Below are 16,895 nucleotides of genomic sequence, written 5' to 3' on the forward strand. Positions count from 1 at the left end.
TCAAAAATTTGAATTTGAATGAAATTTTGAATTTCATTCAAAATCCTAAAATGGGCTATTTTCAAGCCCTAGTAAATTATTAATTAACCTGAAATATATAGACATTGGGTCTGTGGCATTCATCAATAAATAAAATGGACAAAATAAACACTACTTGTGTCATTTATTATTCATCTTTTCATTGTATTTATACTATGTTTTCAACAACAGAATATAATGAGAAACCTAGTATTTCAGTGTACAAGTATAATAATGTAAAGTCCATGAAGACAAAGATTTTTCTTGTTTATCACCATAATAATACTTAGCCCAGTGCCTAGAAACAGTAGATGCTCAAGTACTTGAGCAATTATTCTATTTAGTTCAAGGCAGACTTTCATTCTTAGCCAGCTTAGTCAAAAGGACTCACCAAATGTGAGTCTTTAGGTAAGGAACCTTCCACTTTTAAGAGCACATTTCAGTAAGTGAAGCTCATTATCCAAGAGAATTGAAAAGTCAAAACTAAACCTAGTTCCTTTATATCTTGGCAATGGTGTCACAAAATAATAATTATTAAGGTTAACTTTGGAATATAATAGAAAGAAATTCTAGACTTTCCTTACCACATGTCCTGTGTGGGGATTTTTATGAGCATATGGTGGTCCTCTTATATGGTTCCACATTTGACCAGATGTCATAGCAAGCACAAAGCACTAGGACACAAAAGTAAGGAAATACTTATATGACATGGTTCAGCCACTCCTATACTGATTAGACTAACAAGTTTATGAAAAGTACGTCTGTTCAAGTAATACATGAGCCAAAATTTTTTTTCAGATGAATAATTTTTTATTAAGGTTTATATTTCACAACAATCAGTAGTATTTACTCTGAAAGGAAAACCCTTTTTTAAAATTACAAATAAACTGACAGATGTTTAAAAATTAAAAACTGAAAAGCCTTTAAGAAGATTATTCTCAAAAGAACTGCCTATTTTCTTAGGGGTGACATTCTATCATTTAGGTTGAACCAAAATGGAGTACAACGAGTTCCTCCAAACTCTGGCCATCCTAATAAAATAATGGAGGAAACAGACTGATTTTAAGGCATGAAATAAAAACATAGGGCAGCCCCAGTGGCTCAGCGCCACCTTCAGCCAGGGTGTGATTCTGGAGACACAAGATCAAGTCCCCTTTCTTTCTTTCTCTCTCTCTCTCTCTCTCTCTCTCTCTCTCTCTCTCTCTCTCGTGTGTGCCTCTCATGAATAAATAAATAAAATCTTAAAAAAAGAAATAAAACCATATAAAATCCCTTCTTACAGGTAAGAAATAAAACAAAATGTTACCTAACAGTACAATATTGTATGCAAATTACTTATTTATTTATTTATTCATTCATTCATTCATTCATTCATTCATTCATTCGACACAGAGCAAAAGAGAGGCAGAGACACAGGCAGAGTGAGAAGCAGGCTCTATGCAGGGAGCCTGACGCGGAACCCGATCCCAGGACTCCAGGATCACGCCCTGGGCCGAAGGCAGGCGCCAAACCTCTGAGCCACCCAGGCCCTTGGTGGTTTATTTTCTGAGCTTGTTATCTTTCTAGATATATTACAAAGTATCTAAAAATCATTGTTTTTTTTACTACTTATCTAAATACAGAATTATTTAAATTATCATAGTTCTTTAAATAATTTATCTCCTAAATAGTTTTCTGTATCAGTATTTGAAACACTTTTGTCTTGCTTTACACAAGACAGTATTCCTGAGAAATGTGTAAATTTTATTGAAAAAAAATCAAATATAGGGATGCTGTTATTTAAAATACATCTTGGGATCCCTGGGTGGCGCAGTGGTTTGGCGCCTGCCTTTGGCCCAGGGCCGATCCCGGAGACCCGGGATCGAATCCCACGTCGGGCTCCCGGTGCATGGAGCCTGCTTCTCCCTCTGCCTGTGTCTCTGCCTCTCTCTCTCTCTCTCTCTCTGTGATTATCATGAATAAATAAAAAAAAATAAAATCTTTAAAAAAAAAATAAATAAATAAATAAATAAATAAAATACATCTTATTTATTTTAAACTTATAAAATGTTAATTTTTATACATTTGACATACAACATTATATACATGTAAACAATTTTTGTTCTAAAATTCACTCATGGGGCATCCAGATGGCTCAGCTGGTTAAATGTCTGCCTTCGGCTCAGGTCATGATCCCAGGGTCCCAGGATAGAGCCCCACATCAGGCTCTGTGCTCAGCAGGGATCCTGCTTCTCCCTCTCCCTCTGCCACTCCCCTGCTTATGCTCTATCACTCTTGCTCTCTCTCAAATAATAAATAAAATCTTAAAAATTATTAAAATTCACATGCTGGGGTACCTAAGTGGCTCAGTAGTTTAAGCATCTGCCTTCAGTTCAGGTCATGATCCCCGGGTCCTAGAATCAAGCCCTGCATCAGGCTCCCTGATCATGGGGAGTCTGCTTCTCCCTCTCCCTATGTCCCTTCCCTTTCCCTCTGTCTGCACATACTCTCTCTCTCAAGTAAATAAATAAAATCTTTTTAAAAATTGAAAAAAAAATTCACTCACCAAAGCTGCAAAAGCCCATCCAGTTTTATTAAAGAGAAATTCCATACTGCTTCTTCGAAGATACACCAGTCCACCAATAACAGCCAAAAGCAATCCCAACATAAGAGGACCAGCATAATTTGGAGGTCTAATTACTCTAATCTAATGGAAAGGAAAGAAAAAATGTTTTATGTATAAAATTTACTTATTAATTATATAGGTCAAACCAATTTGAAATGAAAGTAATCAAAATTAATGTGGTTATTGTTGTCATGAGCACTGGGGAAATGTTAAATCATTATATTTTATAGCTGAAACTAATATTACACTGTATGTTAACTAAAATTTAAATAAAAACCTCAGGGGTGCCTGGGTGGCTCAGTGGTTGAGTGTCTGTCTTCGGCTCAGGGCGTGGTCCTGGAGTCTCAGGATCGGGTCCCACATCAGGCTCCCCTCGAGGAGCCTGCTTCTCCCTCTGCCTGTGTCTCTGCCTCTCTTGTGTGTCTCTCATGAATAAACAAGTGAAATCTTTTAAAAATAAATAAATAGATAAATACTTCAAAAAAATTAGTATGGTTATACTTTCAGGGAAAATTTTAGTTTTTTCTTTTCATCCTAATCAAAATAGTCTATAATGTATCCTAAAATGGGATGGGATAAATATAATATTTTGTTTATAACATAAAATATTTTAGATTAATAAGTATTTGCCAAGTACCCCTAGATAGTCTATGGACTTATTAATAAATAAGGTCAAAGGAGTGGTTTCCATATTAAATTCAATAAGGTAATAGAAGATGTTTTATAATCAGGATGATTCTGTTAAATGCTATTTATGAAGGGTCTGCCAAACTATTACCACCTCAGTGATATGGGGACGAGACCAATTAGGACCTCCTAGTAAGAATGGAAGTGGATAATGGAAAAGTAACTTTCTACAAAGTAGGGAAACTTACGTTGACATCAGTTCTGTCAGCAATCCACCGAGCAATCTGTTCAGCTGAAAAACCACGCACCTGCAACTCATATGTATCACCTCGCTTGGGTTTCCCTTTGGCAGGGAAGTTGATGAAAGTTGGAGCTGAATTCATGTTTAGCTGGAAAAAGAAAGAAGTCCATGAAAATATAAGTTATCAAGAAAATAATCTCAACAGTAAATATTAACTTGAATTTTAGGCATTTTAGAAAGGTGAGGAAGCTCAGGGTTAGGCAGGTTAAGTGATTTGCCTAAGGAAAGCGGTTAAGTGGCAAACTTAAGATTCAAACCCAAGGCTGCCACTGACCTTAATTTATACATTTTATTGACCAAATATTTATTCCTAGCTAAGAAACCTACACTTTACTCCCTTAGAATGGATAATCTCCCATATAAAAAACATTGTAATCTGTTCAGAAATTATGCAAAAAGAATACATTTGCAAGAACTATAATTGCCTTTTGTAGCTGAAGTAAGCTCCAAATAGGGTACATTCTGTTTTGAGTAAACAACATAATTCTCTAAAATTGCAGTGAAAATCAATAAAAATGGTAGTCATATGCAGGAACAGTTAATTCTAAAAGAATAATAAGTGTTTACTGGTTAAGTATCACATTTTTCAATTCTCTACAATGAGACCATAGTATGCTTAAAGAAGACAACGCTGGAATTACTAAGGTAAAGAAACCATAACTGGGGTGCCTGGATCGCTCAGCAGTTGAGCATCTGCCTTTGGTTCAGGGCATGATCCTGGAGTTCTGTGATTGAGTCCAGCATCGGGCTCCTTGCTAGGAGCCTACTTCTCCCTCTGCCTGTGTCTCTGCCTTTCTCTCTCTTTCTGTGTCTCTTATGAATAAATAAATAAAATCTTAAAGAAAAGAAACCATAACTAATTTATCTGCATTATATCTTTCCTGACATAACTGTAACACTTGCAGAAAATAGAAAGCCTAACTCTGGGAAAAGATGCTGACCAACAGATGCAAATATTCAAGTCCCTTCAACAGGTAACCCTGTAAAGGAGATTAGCTTGTATAAGACAATTATAATTTAAAGACATCAAACAATAAAACATTCCAACTCCCTTGCTTTGATTTTATACTCATAATAGAACCTTCTAACAGTAATTGTTTAGACTTTCCCATAAGGAAGTAGGGTATGGTGATTAATGGATATGATTATTTAGGTCTCCTTGGCAGTATAATATGGCAAATTAATGAATTAATAAATGAGTCCTTTAGTTACCAATGTCCACGGATTTTTAGTTTTTAGTTTGGTGAGTGTACACAAGATCTCCAGAACTAGATAAATTATGGCTACATTGTTAAAAATTCAATTTTTGAATATGAAAAGCTAAGAATCAGATGGTGGACAGTGTTTACTCCACCAAACTGCTGCCCAAATTTTAAGATGAAATCTTTTAAAAAAAATTTTATGTATATATGTATGTAATCTCTACACCCAATGTAGGGGCTCTCGAACTCATGATCCTGAGATCAAAAGTCACATGTTCTTCCAACTGAGCCAGCCAGGTGCCCCTAAACCAAAATCTTCAATATTTAACTATACCACTTTTAGATTTAAAAAAAATGTATAAAAATCTAGGTAATATATGAACCCATATCCCTTGTGAAATTTTAAAAATTACAGGGTTATAAGGACCAACTGAAGTCAATTCTAGCAGCCACTATTATTATTTCTAGATCTTTTTAAATTTATTCATTTAAATGTGTGTACATCAACAGAAAACACAATATTGCCTTCTGTCGGCTTTTTTTTTAAAGATTTTATTTATTTATTCATGAGAGACAGAGAGAGAGAGGCAGAGACACAGGCAGAGGGAGAAGCAGGCTCCCTGCAGGAAGCCCAATGTGGGACTTGATCTGGGACTCCAGGATCATGCCCTGAGCCGAAGGCAGATGCTCAACTGCTAAGCCACCCAGGTGTCCCGACCTTCTGTCTGCTTTAACACAGATGGTCTCATATTAACTATATTATTTTACAATTTGCTTTTTATATGAAGCCTTGTTTGAGGGATAGATCCATGATAAGGTATGTATAGCAATTAACTCTTTTTAAAAAAATTTTAAATGCTTCTCCCTCTCCCTCTGTGTTTGTGCGCTCTCTTTCTCTCTCTCTCCCTCATAAATAAACAAATAAATATTAAGAAAGGAGAGAGAATAAACTGATGGTTGATGGAAGGAGGTAGGGGGGATGGGTTAGATAGGTGATGAGTATAAGGAGGGCATTTGTTATATGAGAAACATTAGGTGTTGCACATAAGTGATGAATCAATGAATTCTACTCCTGAAACTAATATTTCACTGTATGTTAACTAGAATTTAAATAAAAATTTGAAAAGAAGAAAGTCTTCTTTACCTATTAAAAAAAAAAGATGCTCTACATGATGTGTAATCAGATACCATTATACAACTATTAAAATGGTCAAAACGCAGAACACTGACACCACATACCGCTGAGTACCTGGAGCAACTGAGAATCTCATTCATTGCTTTTGGAAATGAGAAATGATCCAGGCACTCTGGAATACTGTTTGGCAGTTTCTTACAAAACGAAACATACTCTTACCATATGATCCAGCAATCATACTCCTTGATATTTACCCAAAGGAGTTAGAAACTTATGTCTGCACAAAAACAACACATGGATGTTTATGAGGAGCTTTATTCATAATTGCTAAAATTTGGAGGCAATCAGGATGTCTTTCAATACATGAAATGTATAAAGAAACTCTGATACATCCAGACGATAGAATATGATTCAGCAAAACAAAAAAATGAGCTATCAAGTCATGAAAAGACATGGTAATCCTTTAAATACTATTTTTAAGTGAAGGAAATCAACCTGAAAAGTCTATATACTGCATGATTCTAACATATGACATTCTAGAAAAGGTAAAACATGGAAATGGTAAAAACATCAGTGGTTACAAAGGGTTGGGGAGAGGGATGAATTGACAGGGTATGGAGGATTTTTAGGGCAGTGAATATACTCTTTATAATACCATGCTGATGGACGTGTATCATATATTTGTCTAAACTAAAGAATATACAACAAGAGTGAATACTGATGTAAACCATGTACTTTGAGTTATTATGATGTGTCTATGCAGGTTCACCAACTGTAACAAACGTACTACTTTGGTGGTGAATGTTGATAATGGGAGACACTATGTGTGGGGGCAGGGGGCATGAGGGAAATCATATCTGCCCCTAAATTCTTCTGTGAAAAATGTTGGAGAGGATGCGGAGAAAAGGGAACCCTCTTACACTGTTGGTAGGAATGTGAACTGGTGCAGCCACTCTGGAAAACTGTGTGGAGGTTCCTCAAAGAGTTAAAAATAGATCTGCCCTACGACCCAGCAATTGCACTGTTGGGGATTTACCCCAAAGATTCAGATGCAATGAAACGCCGGGACACCTGCACCCCGATGTTTATAGCAGCAATGTCCACAATAGCCAAACTGTGGAAGGAGCCTCGGTGTCCATCGAAAGATGAATGGATAAAGAAGATGTGGTTTATGTATACAATGGAATATTACTCAGCCATTAGAAACGACAAATACCCACCATTTGCTTCGATGTGGATGGAACTGGAGGGTATTATGCTGAGTGAAGTAAGTCAATAGGAGAAGGACAAACATTATATGTTCTCATTCATTTGGGGAATATAAATGATAGTGAAAGGGAATATAAGGGAAGGGAGAAGAAATGTGTGGGCAATATCAGAAAGGGAGACAGAACATAAAGACTCCTAACTCTGGGAAACCAACTAGGGGTGGTGGGAGGGGAGGAGGGTGGGGGGTGGGGGTGAATGGGTGACGGGCACTGAGGGGGACACTTGACGGGATGAGCACTGGGTGTTATTCTGTATGTTGGTAAATTGAACACCAATAAAAAATTAATTTATTAAAAAAAAATTCTTGGGATCCCTGGGTGGCGCAGCGGTTTAGCACCTGCCTTTGGCCCAGGGCGCAATCCTGGAGACCCGGGATCGAATCCCACGTCGGGCTCCCGGTGCGTGGAGCCTGCTTCTCCCTCTGCCTGTGTCTCTGCCTCTCTTTCTCTCTGTGTGACTATCATAAATAAATTTAAAAAAAAATTTAAAAAAAATCTTCTGTGAACCTTAAGCTGCTCTAAAATAAAACCCCCTTAATTTTAAAAATACAGGTGCAAGAAGTCACGATTGATGGAGCCAATGGGTATGGAATCCAGAATACAGGAAAAGGGTTAAGCTATGCACAAGAAGATTTTCCACTAAGTCAGGAAACGAGGGCAGACAGACCTAGTTACACTTAGAAGCACAATGTGGCATAATGGTGGGATTCACAATGCGATTTAAAAAGTTACTTGAGGGCGCCTGAGTGGCTCAGTCAGTCAGGTGTCTGCCTTCGGCTTGGGTCACGGTCCCAGGGTCCTGGGATTGAGCCCCACACTGGGCTCCCTGCTCATGGAGCCTGTTAGCTCTCTCCCTCTACCTGTTGGTCTCCCTGTTTGTGCACTCTCTCTCTCTCTCTCTCTCTCTCTCAAATAAATAAATAAAATCTTTTTTAAAAAGTTATTTGATAAATTGTAGAGTTAAAACTGGTTAAAATGGTAACATTTGTATTATACATAGTTTAATACAATAAAAAAATACAAAACCTACTTGGTTACTACCCATTTTCTATATTCTAAGAGGTTAGCATTGACCATGACATTGCAAAGCTAGCTCAAGTTTAGCTTTTATTTCACTAATTACTCTAGATCTCATATATGACAAGTCTTATTTAAAACTTCTCATAGCCAGGGGGAGTTAAGATGGCAGAGGAGTAGGGGACTCTAATTTTCTCTGGTCCCTGGAATTCAGCAAAGTAGTTATCAGATCATTCTGAACACCTGCAAAATCAACCAGAGCTCTAAGAAAAGAATTGCTGTAATTCTACAAATAGAAAAGCAATAACTTTTTGTAAGGTAGGAGGTGCAGAAACGTAAATTCAGGGCAATATATCAGAAGATAAACTGCAGAGTGGAGGGACCTTCCTTAAGTCAGCTACCAGAAAGTGTTATGAGTAGTGGAAGGCAGAATCAGAACTTTCAGAAGTCTGCTCTGGTGGGGAATGTCCCTGCCTTAAAGGGGTTCAAGTGGCAAAGCAGGGCAGAAACCACGTGGCACAGCATGGCCTCAGCATCTCTAGGGTCACAAAAAGAACGGAGATGCCTAAGTGTGGTAGAATTCTCATGTGTCTGAGCAGGGAAGCTGGCTGCAAACAGCGATCTTATGAGCCAGCTTTCTGCTCAGTGTTGGAATAAAACTCAAACCAGTGCATGATCAGGCAAACTCTCTGGGCAAGGGCCCAGAAAAAGGCAAATAAAGGCAAAGACACCCCTCTTTCACCTGGGGTGGAAGAAGGGGGGAAACAGTAGAGGTCCAGGTCACAGGAGTCTGTCTATAAAGTTTGAAGACTCAAAACAGGGTCAGGTGCCTGAGATAAAAACAACTGGTCATAGACTGGGTGAAGAGGGAATTCACATAGAAACCAGGGAGACAAGAGTGATTGACTGCTTTTCTGTGAGGGCTCACTGGAGTGGGAAGAATGAACTTTCAGAAATTGGGGTGCTACTATTTTCATCCCCCCATTGGTGCTGAAAGCTTAAGGGAGCAAAACAGTGCTACGGAGTGCTATCTGGGAAGGGCTGACACTGAGCCTGGCCCCTTGGCAAGGAAGGGGCAATTCTACCCAACAGGGACACCTAAGAATCAGAGCAACAGGTCCCTCCCCCAGAAGATCACCAGGAGCAACCAGCTACCACCAAATTTACCAAAGAGAAGTGAAAAACTTCAGCTGTGGAGCAAATAGCTTTCACGGGTGGTTCTTCTTATTTTTATTCTTTGGTCTTTCAATTATATTATTTTTTCAGCTATTTTCTTATTTAATTCTTTTTTAAATCTTTAATTTTGTTTATATTTACTTATTTATTATTTTTTGGTTTCCTTCCATTATATTTTATTTTTTTGTGTATGTATATGTAAGTTTTTCTTCTTTTCCTATTTTGGGATCTAGTTTAACAAACAAACCAAAATACAGCCAGGATTTAGTTCATTGTTTTGTTCAATTTTGCTTCTTGTTTCATTTTTTCTGATTTTGTTTTTGTTTACTTCTGATTTGTTTGTATTTTTCTGGTACTGTTTTTGCTCTTGTCTTTTTTTAAAAGATTTTATCTATTTATTCATGAGAGACACACAGAGAGAGGCAGAGACACAGGCAGAGGGAGAAGCTGGCCCCCAGGGAGACCAACATGGGACTCGATCCCAGGTCTCCAGGATCACACCATGGGCTGAAAGCGGCACTAAACCACTGAGCCACCAGGGCTGCCCTGCTCTTTTTGTCTTGTCTCTCTCTTTCATCTAATCTTTTCTGGACATAAAGATGAGATGGAGAAACTAACCTCAAAAGAAAGAACAGGAGGCAGTACTCACTCCCAGGAATTTAATCAATATGGATATAAGATGTCGGAACCAGAATTCAGAACAATTAAAAAGATACTAGTTGGGCTTGAAGAAAGCACAGAAGACACTAGGGAATCCTTTACTGGAGAAGTAAAAGAACTAAAAACTAATCAGGCCAAAATTAAAAATGCTTTTACTAAGATGGAGTAAAAAATGGAGGTTCTGCTAGGATAAAAGGCAGAAGACAGAATCTGTGATATAGAAACAAAATTATAGCAAATAAAGAAGCAGAGAAATAGAAAGAAAAAACAATGTGATGTCTGGATGGCTCAACGAGTGAGCATCTGGTGTTGGCTCAGGGTGTGATCCCGCGGTCACGGGATTGAGTCCCACATCAGGCTCCCTGCATGGAGCCTGCTTCTCCCTCTGCCTCTGTCTCTGCCATTCTCTCTGTTTCTCATTTCTCTCGTCTTTTTTTAAAAGATTTTATCTTTTAAAAAAAGATAAAATTTTATGAGAAATTCTCTCATTTCTCTCTCTCTGTGTGATTATCATAAATAAAAATTTAAAAAAAATTAAATAAAAAAATAAACAAAATATTTTTAAAAAACAATGCTGTCTAAAAGAGACTCATTTTATTTATTTTTAATTTTTAATTTTTATTTATTTATGATAGTCACACACACACAGAGAGAGAGAGAGAGAGAGGCAGAGACATAGGCAGAGGGAGAAGCAGGCTCCATGCACCGGGAGCCCAACGTGGGATTCGATCCCGCGTCTCCAGGATCGCGCCCTGGGCCAAAGGCAGGCGCTAAACCGCTGCGCCACCCAGGGATCCCAAGAAACTCATTTTAGATGCAAAGACACCTCCAGTTTGAAAGTGAGGGGGGTGGAGAACCATTTACATACTAATGGATATCAAAAGAAAGCTTATATCAAACAAACTAAATTTTAAACTTAAGAATGTAATAAGAGATGAAGAAGGACACTATATCAAAATTAAAACATCTATCCAAAAATAAGATCTAACAATTGTAAATATTTATCCTCCTAACTTGGGAGCAGCCAATTACACAAACCAATTAATAACAAAATTTAAGAAACACATTGATAATAATACAATAAGAGTAAAGGACTTTATCACCCCACTTACAGCAATGGACAGATCACCTATGCAGAAGATCAACAAGGAAACAAGGGCTTGGGATCCCTGGGTGGTGCAGCGGTTTGGCGCCTGCCTTTGGCCCAGGGCGGGATCCTGGAGACCTGGGATCGAATCCCATGTCGGGCTCCCAGTGCATGGAGCCTGCTTCTCCCTCTGCCTATGTCTCTGCCCCCTCTCTCTCTCTCTCTTTGTGACTATCATAAATAAATAAAAAATTAAAAAAAAGAAAAAAAAAGAAACAAGGGCTTTGAATGACACATTGAACGAGATGGACTTCATAGGTATCTTCAGAGCATTTCATCCTGAGGCAATACACATTCTTCGCAAGTGCACATGGAACATTCTCCAGAAGAGATAATTTGGAAGGAACACAAATACATGGAGGATTAAGAGCATCCTACTAGGGGATCCCTGGGTGGCACAGCGGTTTGGCACCTGCCTTCAGCCTGAGGCGTGATCCTGGAGTCCCAGGATCGAGTCCCACATTGGGCTCCCTGCATGGAGCCTGCTTCTGTCTCTGCCTCTCTCTCTCTCTATCTCTGTGTCTCTCATGAATAAATAAATAAAATCTTTTTTAAAAAATTAAAAAGAGCATCTTACTAAAGAATGAACAGGTCACCCAGGAAATTAAGGAAGAATTTAAAAAATAGATGGAAACAAATGAAAATGAAAACAACAGTACAGAATCTTTAGGATACAGCAAAGGTGTTCCTAAGGGGGAAGTATATAGCAAGTACACACCTTTCTCAATAATCAAGAAAAGTCTCACATATACAACTTAATCTTACACCTAAAGGAGCTAGAAAAAGAATAGCAAATAAATCCTAAAACCAGCAAGAGAAGAGAAATTATAAAGATTAGAGCAATGAAACAGAAATTGAAAGAAAAGTAGAAGAGATCAATGAAACTAGGACTGGTTCTTTGAGGAATGAGAACAATAAAACCCGAACCAGGCTTATCAAAAAGAAAAAAGAAAGGACTCAAAAAATGAATAAAAAAAATTTTTTTAAAGTAAAGAAGAATTAATTACTATTCTTCTGAAGCTGTTTCAAAAAATAGAAATGAAAACTTCCAAACTTATTCAATGAGGGCAGTATTACCTTAATCTCAAAACCAAGGACCCTACTGAAAATGAGAATTACAGACCAATATCCTGGATGAACATGGATGCAAAATTTCTGACCAAGATTCTAACTAAAAGGATCCAACAGTACACTAAAAGGATTATTCATCACAACCAAGTGGGATTTATTCCTAGCCTACAAGGGTGGTATAACATCTGCAAATAAATCAATATGATCCAACACATTAAAAAAAGTTCAAGAACCATATGATCCTCTCAACAGATGCAGAAAAAGCATTTGACAAAATTCAGCATCCTTTCATTATAAAAACTCTCCACAGTGTAGGAATAGAGGGACATACCTTAATATCATAAAATCCATGCACAAAAAACCCTCAGTAAATATCATCCTCAACAGGAAAAACTGAGAGCTTTGCTCCTAAGGTCAAGAACACAACAAGGATGTTCACTCTCATCACTGTTGTTCAACATAGTACTGGAAGGCCTAGTCTCAGCAATCAGACAAAAAAAAGAAAGAAAAGACATCCAAATCGGCAAAGTAGTAACAAACTTTCACTCTTCACACATTACATGATACTCTGTTGAAAACCCTAAAGATTCCACCTGAAAATTGCTAAAACTCATACAATAATTCAGTAAAGTGTTAGGATATAACATCAATGAACAGAAGTCAGTTGCATTTCCATTCACTAACAATGAGTCAGAAGAAAGAGAAATCAAAGAATTGATCCCATTTAGAATTGTACCCAAAACTTTAAGATATCTAGAAACAAACCTAACCAAAAAGCTAAAGTGTTTGAACTCTGAAAAGTATAGAACTCTCATGAAAGAAATTGAGGAAGACACAAGTGATGGAAAACATTCCATCCTCAAGGATTGGAAGAATAAATAGTTAAAATGTCTATGCTACCCCAAGCAATTTACACATTCAGTGCAATCCTCATCAAAATACCATCAACATTTTTCACAGAGCTGGATCAAATAATCCTAAAATTTGTATGGAACCAGAAAAGACACCAAATAGCCAACAGAGTGTTGAACAAGAAAACTAAAGCTGATAGCATCACAATTCTGGACTTTAAACTGTATGACAAAAAAATAAAAATAAAAAAATAAACTGTATGACAAATCTTTAATCATCAGGAAAGTATGGTACTGGCACAAAAACAGACACCTAGATCACAGCAACAGAATAGAGCACCCAAAAACGGATCCTCAACTCTATGGTCAACTAATTTTCAACAAAGCAGGAAAGAACATCCAATGGAAAAAACACACTCTCTTCAACAAATGGTACTGGGAAAATTGGATAATTCCAATTTTAGGAGGAGGAGGAGGAAAATTCCTCCAGCTGCAGAGGAATAAAACTGTATCATTTTCTTATACCATATACCAAAATAAACTAAAAAATGGATGAAAGACCTAAATGTAAGACAGGAATCCAACACAATCCTAGCAGTGAACACAGGCAACAACCTTTTTTTGTTTTTTAGGATTTATTTATTTATTCATAGAGAGTGAGAGAGAGGCAGAGACACAGGCAGAGGAAAAAGCAGGCTCCATGCAGGAAGCCCGATGTGGGACTCGATCCCGGGTCTCCAGGATCACACCCCGGGGTGCAGGCGGCGCTAAACCGCTGCGCCACCAAGGCTGCTCGGCAACAACCTTTTTGACTTTGGCTGCAGCAACTTCTTGCTAGACACATTTTCAAAGGCAAGAGAAACAAAAGTAAAAATGAACTATTAGGACTTCGTTAAGATAAAAAGCTTTTGCACAGCAAAGGAAATAGTCAAGAAAACTAAGACACCCTACAGAACGGGAGAAGATACATGCAAATGTTGTATCAGATAAATGGCTAGTATTCAAGATCTCCAAAGAACTTTTCAAACTCAACACCCAAAGAACAAAGAAATGGTCAGAAGACATGAACAAACATTTCTCTAAAGAAGACATACAAATGGCCACCAGACACATGAAAAAAATGTTCAACACTATTCAGCGTTAGGAAAATACAATTCAAAACCACAATGAGATACCACCTTGCACCAGTGAGAATGACTAAATTTAACAACTCAGGAAACAACAGATGTTGGTGAGAATGCAGAGAAAGAGGAACCGTCTTACACTGTTCGTAGGAATGCACAACTGCTACAGCCACTCTGGGAAACAGTATGGAGGTTCCTCAAAAAACTTAAAAATAGGGATCCCTGGGTGGCGCAGCGGTTTGGCGCCTGCCTTTGGCCCAGGGCGCGATCTTGGAGGCCCGGGATCGAATCCCACATCAGGCTACCGGTGCATGGAGCCTGCTTCTCCCTCTGCCTGTGTCTCTGCCTCTCTCTCTCTCTCTGTGTGACTATCATAAATAAATAAAATTAAAAAAAAAAAAAACTTAAAAATAGAGTAACTGTATGACCAAGTTATTGCACTACTAGGCATTTTTTCAAAGGATACAAACATAGTGGTCAAAGGAGCACATGCACCCTAATATTTATAGCAGCAATGTCCACAGTTGCCAAACTATGGAAAGAGCCCAGATGTCCATCTACAGATGAATAGATAAAAAAGGTGGTATATATACAATAGAATATTACACAGTCATCAAGAAGAATAAAATCTTAGCATTTGCAGTGACATGGATGGAACTATAGAATATTACACCATGCAAAATAAGTTTGAGAAAGACAAATATCATATGATTTCACCCATATATGGAATTTAAGAAACAAAACTTGTACATAGGGGAATGGATAGAAAAAGAAAATAAGAAGAAATCAGAGAGGGATACAAACCATAAGAGACTCTTAACTGCAGGGAACAAACTGAGGGTTGCTGGAGGGGAGGCAGATTGGGGGAATGGGGTAACTGGGTGATGGGTATTAAGGAGGGCATTTGATGTAATGAGCAATTACTGATCAATCGCTAAACTCTACCTCTGAAACTAATAAAATTGCAAACAAAGAAAACTTCTTGTGGTCAGAGGAAAATGGTAGAATAGTAAGATCCCAAACTCACTTTGTCCCATGTAAGGAATTACATGTATTGGAAACTAACTCTGAAAATAATCTGAAGACTAGAGAACAGATCTTCCATAGCAGATCATAGATAGAAGACCAAAAGGATAGGAGGAATGGAGATGCAATTGGAAACCAAACCCCCAGTGTAACTAACCACAAAGAGAAGGGACATCACAAGAACAGGGGAGCAAGGCAATCAATCAGATCCCACAAGGCACATCCCTGGCCCTGGGGGCCCACGCTGGGAAGATAAGTCCCCATAATATCTTGCTTTGAAAATCAGTGGGGTTTAATTCTAGGAGAGTAAGAGGAAAAAGGAAAATGAATCCTTGTCCTCAAAGAGCACACTCACTCAGTGTGAAATATACAATCAGCAGTTTGAAAAGCACCTGGGGATTACGTGAAGGAATTTTATTCACTAATTTTAGGATTCATGTTAGAGGGGCAGGGATCTGCAGATTTCTCTGGAAACAAAAGGGCTGGCAAGTACTATTTATATTGCCCTCCCCTAGCCTACATAGGCAGACACTTGTGGGAGGCAGTTCAAATATTCTCCATCTACCTTGCTACTGCCACATTCCTGGTCCTGGTGTTCCCCTGTAGACCTTCCCCACTCAACTCATCTGCCATGGCAGATGACCCCCCCAAAGTGGCTCCTGTCACACTGCACCTGGCAGGCAGCCTCAGTTGGAACTGGCACCCCTCCAAAGTGACTCCTGCCCTGGGATGGGAAGGAGATAACCACACACAACAGCATTCGTATAATTTTTAAAGCTGAGCCTCTTAGATGACTATACAAAGAGCCAGCCCTGCCCTTCCCTGCATCTCCAGCTATTGCAGCACATAGCTGTAGACAACCAGGGTTAAGGCCAGACCTATGCAACAACAAGCCAATGAGTGCTGCAGCAGGGCCTCTCTACAGTGTTGGAAGCAAACCCTGCCCAGTGCAGCTGCAGTAGGTGAAGGAGGTCACTAAAGCCAATTAAGCCGACGGCCAGTGCTGCCCACCCACATGGCCACAGCAATCATAGCTCATTCGCAACTGGACAGCACAGCTCACATATTGAGCACCTGGTTCTGGTGAACAGGGGTGGTTGTGCAACATAGCACCATGAGGCCTCTTATACACAAGGCCACTACTTTCAAGAGTAGGAGATATAGTTGCCCTACCTAATGCACAGAAACAAACACAAAGAAATAGACAAAATGAGGAGATAGAGGAATGTGTCCCAAATAAAGGAAAAAGCCAAACTCACTGAAAAAGAGTGAAACAAATACAGTAGGGAGAATCAACAGCCACAAGGATGGATCAGCAATCTGGAAGACAGGGTAATAGAAAGCAACAAAACTGAACAGCAGAAGGATAAAAGAGTAATTAAGAAAGAGTACAGCAAAAAAAAAAAAAAAAGAAAGAGAACAGCTTAAGGGATCACTATAACATTATCAAGTGTAATAACATTTGCACTTATAGGGATCCCAGAAGAAGAGAGAAGGAGACAGAAAAATTATTTGAAGAAATAAGAGCTGAAAACTTGTCTACTATGGGGAAATAAAAACATCCACGTCCAGGAAATATAGAAACCCCCAAACAAGATGAACGCAAGTAAGTCCCACAGAAAGACACATAATAATTAAAATGCCAGGAAGGGATCCCTGGGTGGCGC

At 38.5% G+C, this 16,895-nt stretch overlaps 1 protein-coding gene across 2 annotated transcripts in view; it reads right to left on the minus strand.

Moving 5' to 3' along the window:
• MAGT1 (magnesium transporter 1) overlaps window positions 1–16,895 on the minus strand; it is a 64,485-nt gene that overhangs the window by 22,286 nt on the left and 25,304 nt on the right. For both annotated transcript variants that reach the window (XM_025466241.3, XM_025466240.3), the window contains exons 4-6: window positions 3,499–3,639; window positions 2,564–2,704; window positions 603–692 (exon numbers count right to left, since the gene is read on the minus strand). In XM_025466241.3, coding sequence (XP_025322026.1) covers window positions 603–692; window positions 2,564–2,704; window positions 3,499–3,639 — 372 coding nt within the window. The remainder of the gene's footprint in view (window positions 1–602; window positions 693–2,563; window positions 2,705–3,498; window positions 3,640–16,895) is intronic.

The sequence above is a fragment of the Canis lupus genome, chromosome X (assembly GCF_003254725.2).
Source record: "Canis lupus dingo isolate Sandy chromosome X, ASM325472v2, whole genome shotgun sequence".
Classification (NCBI taxonomy): Eukaryota; Metazoa; Chordata; class Mammalia; order Carnivora; family Canidae; genus Canis; species Canis lupus.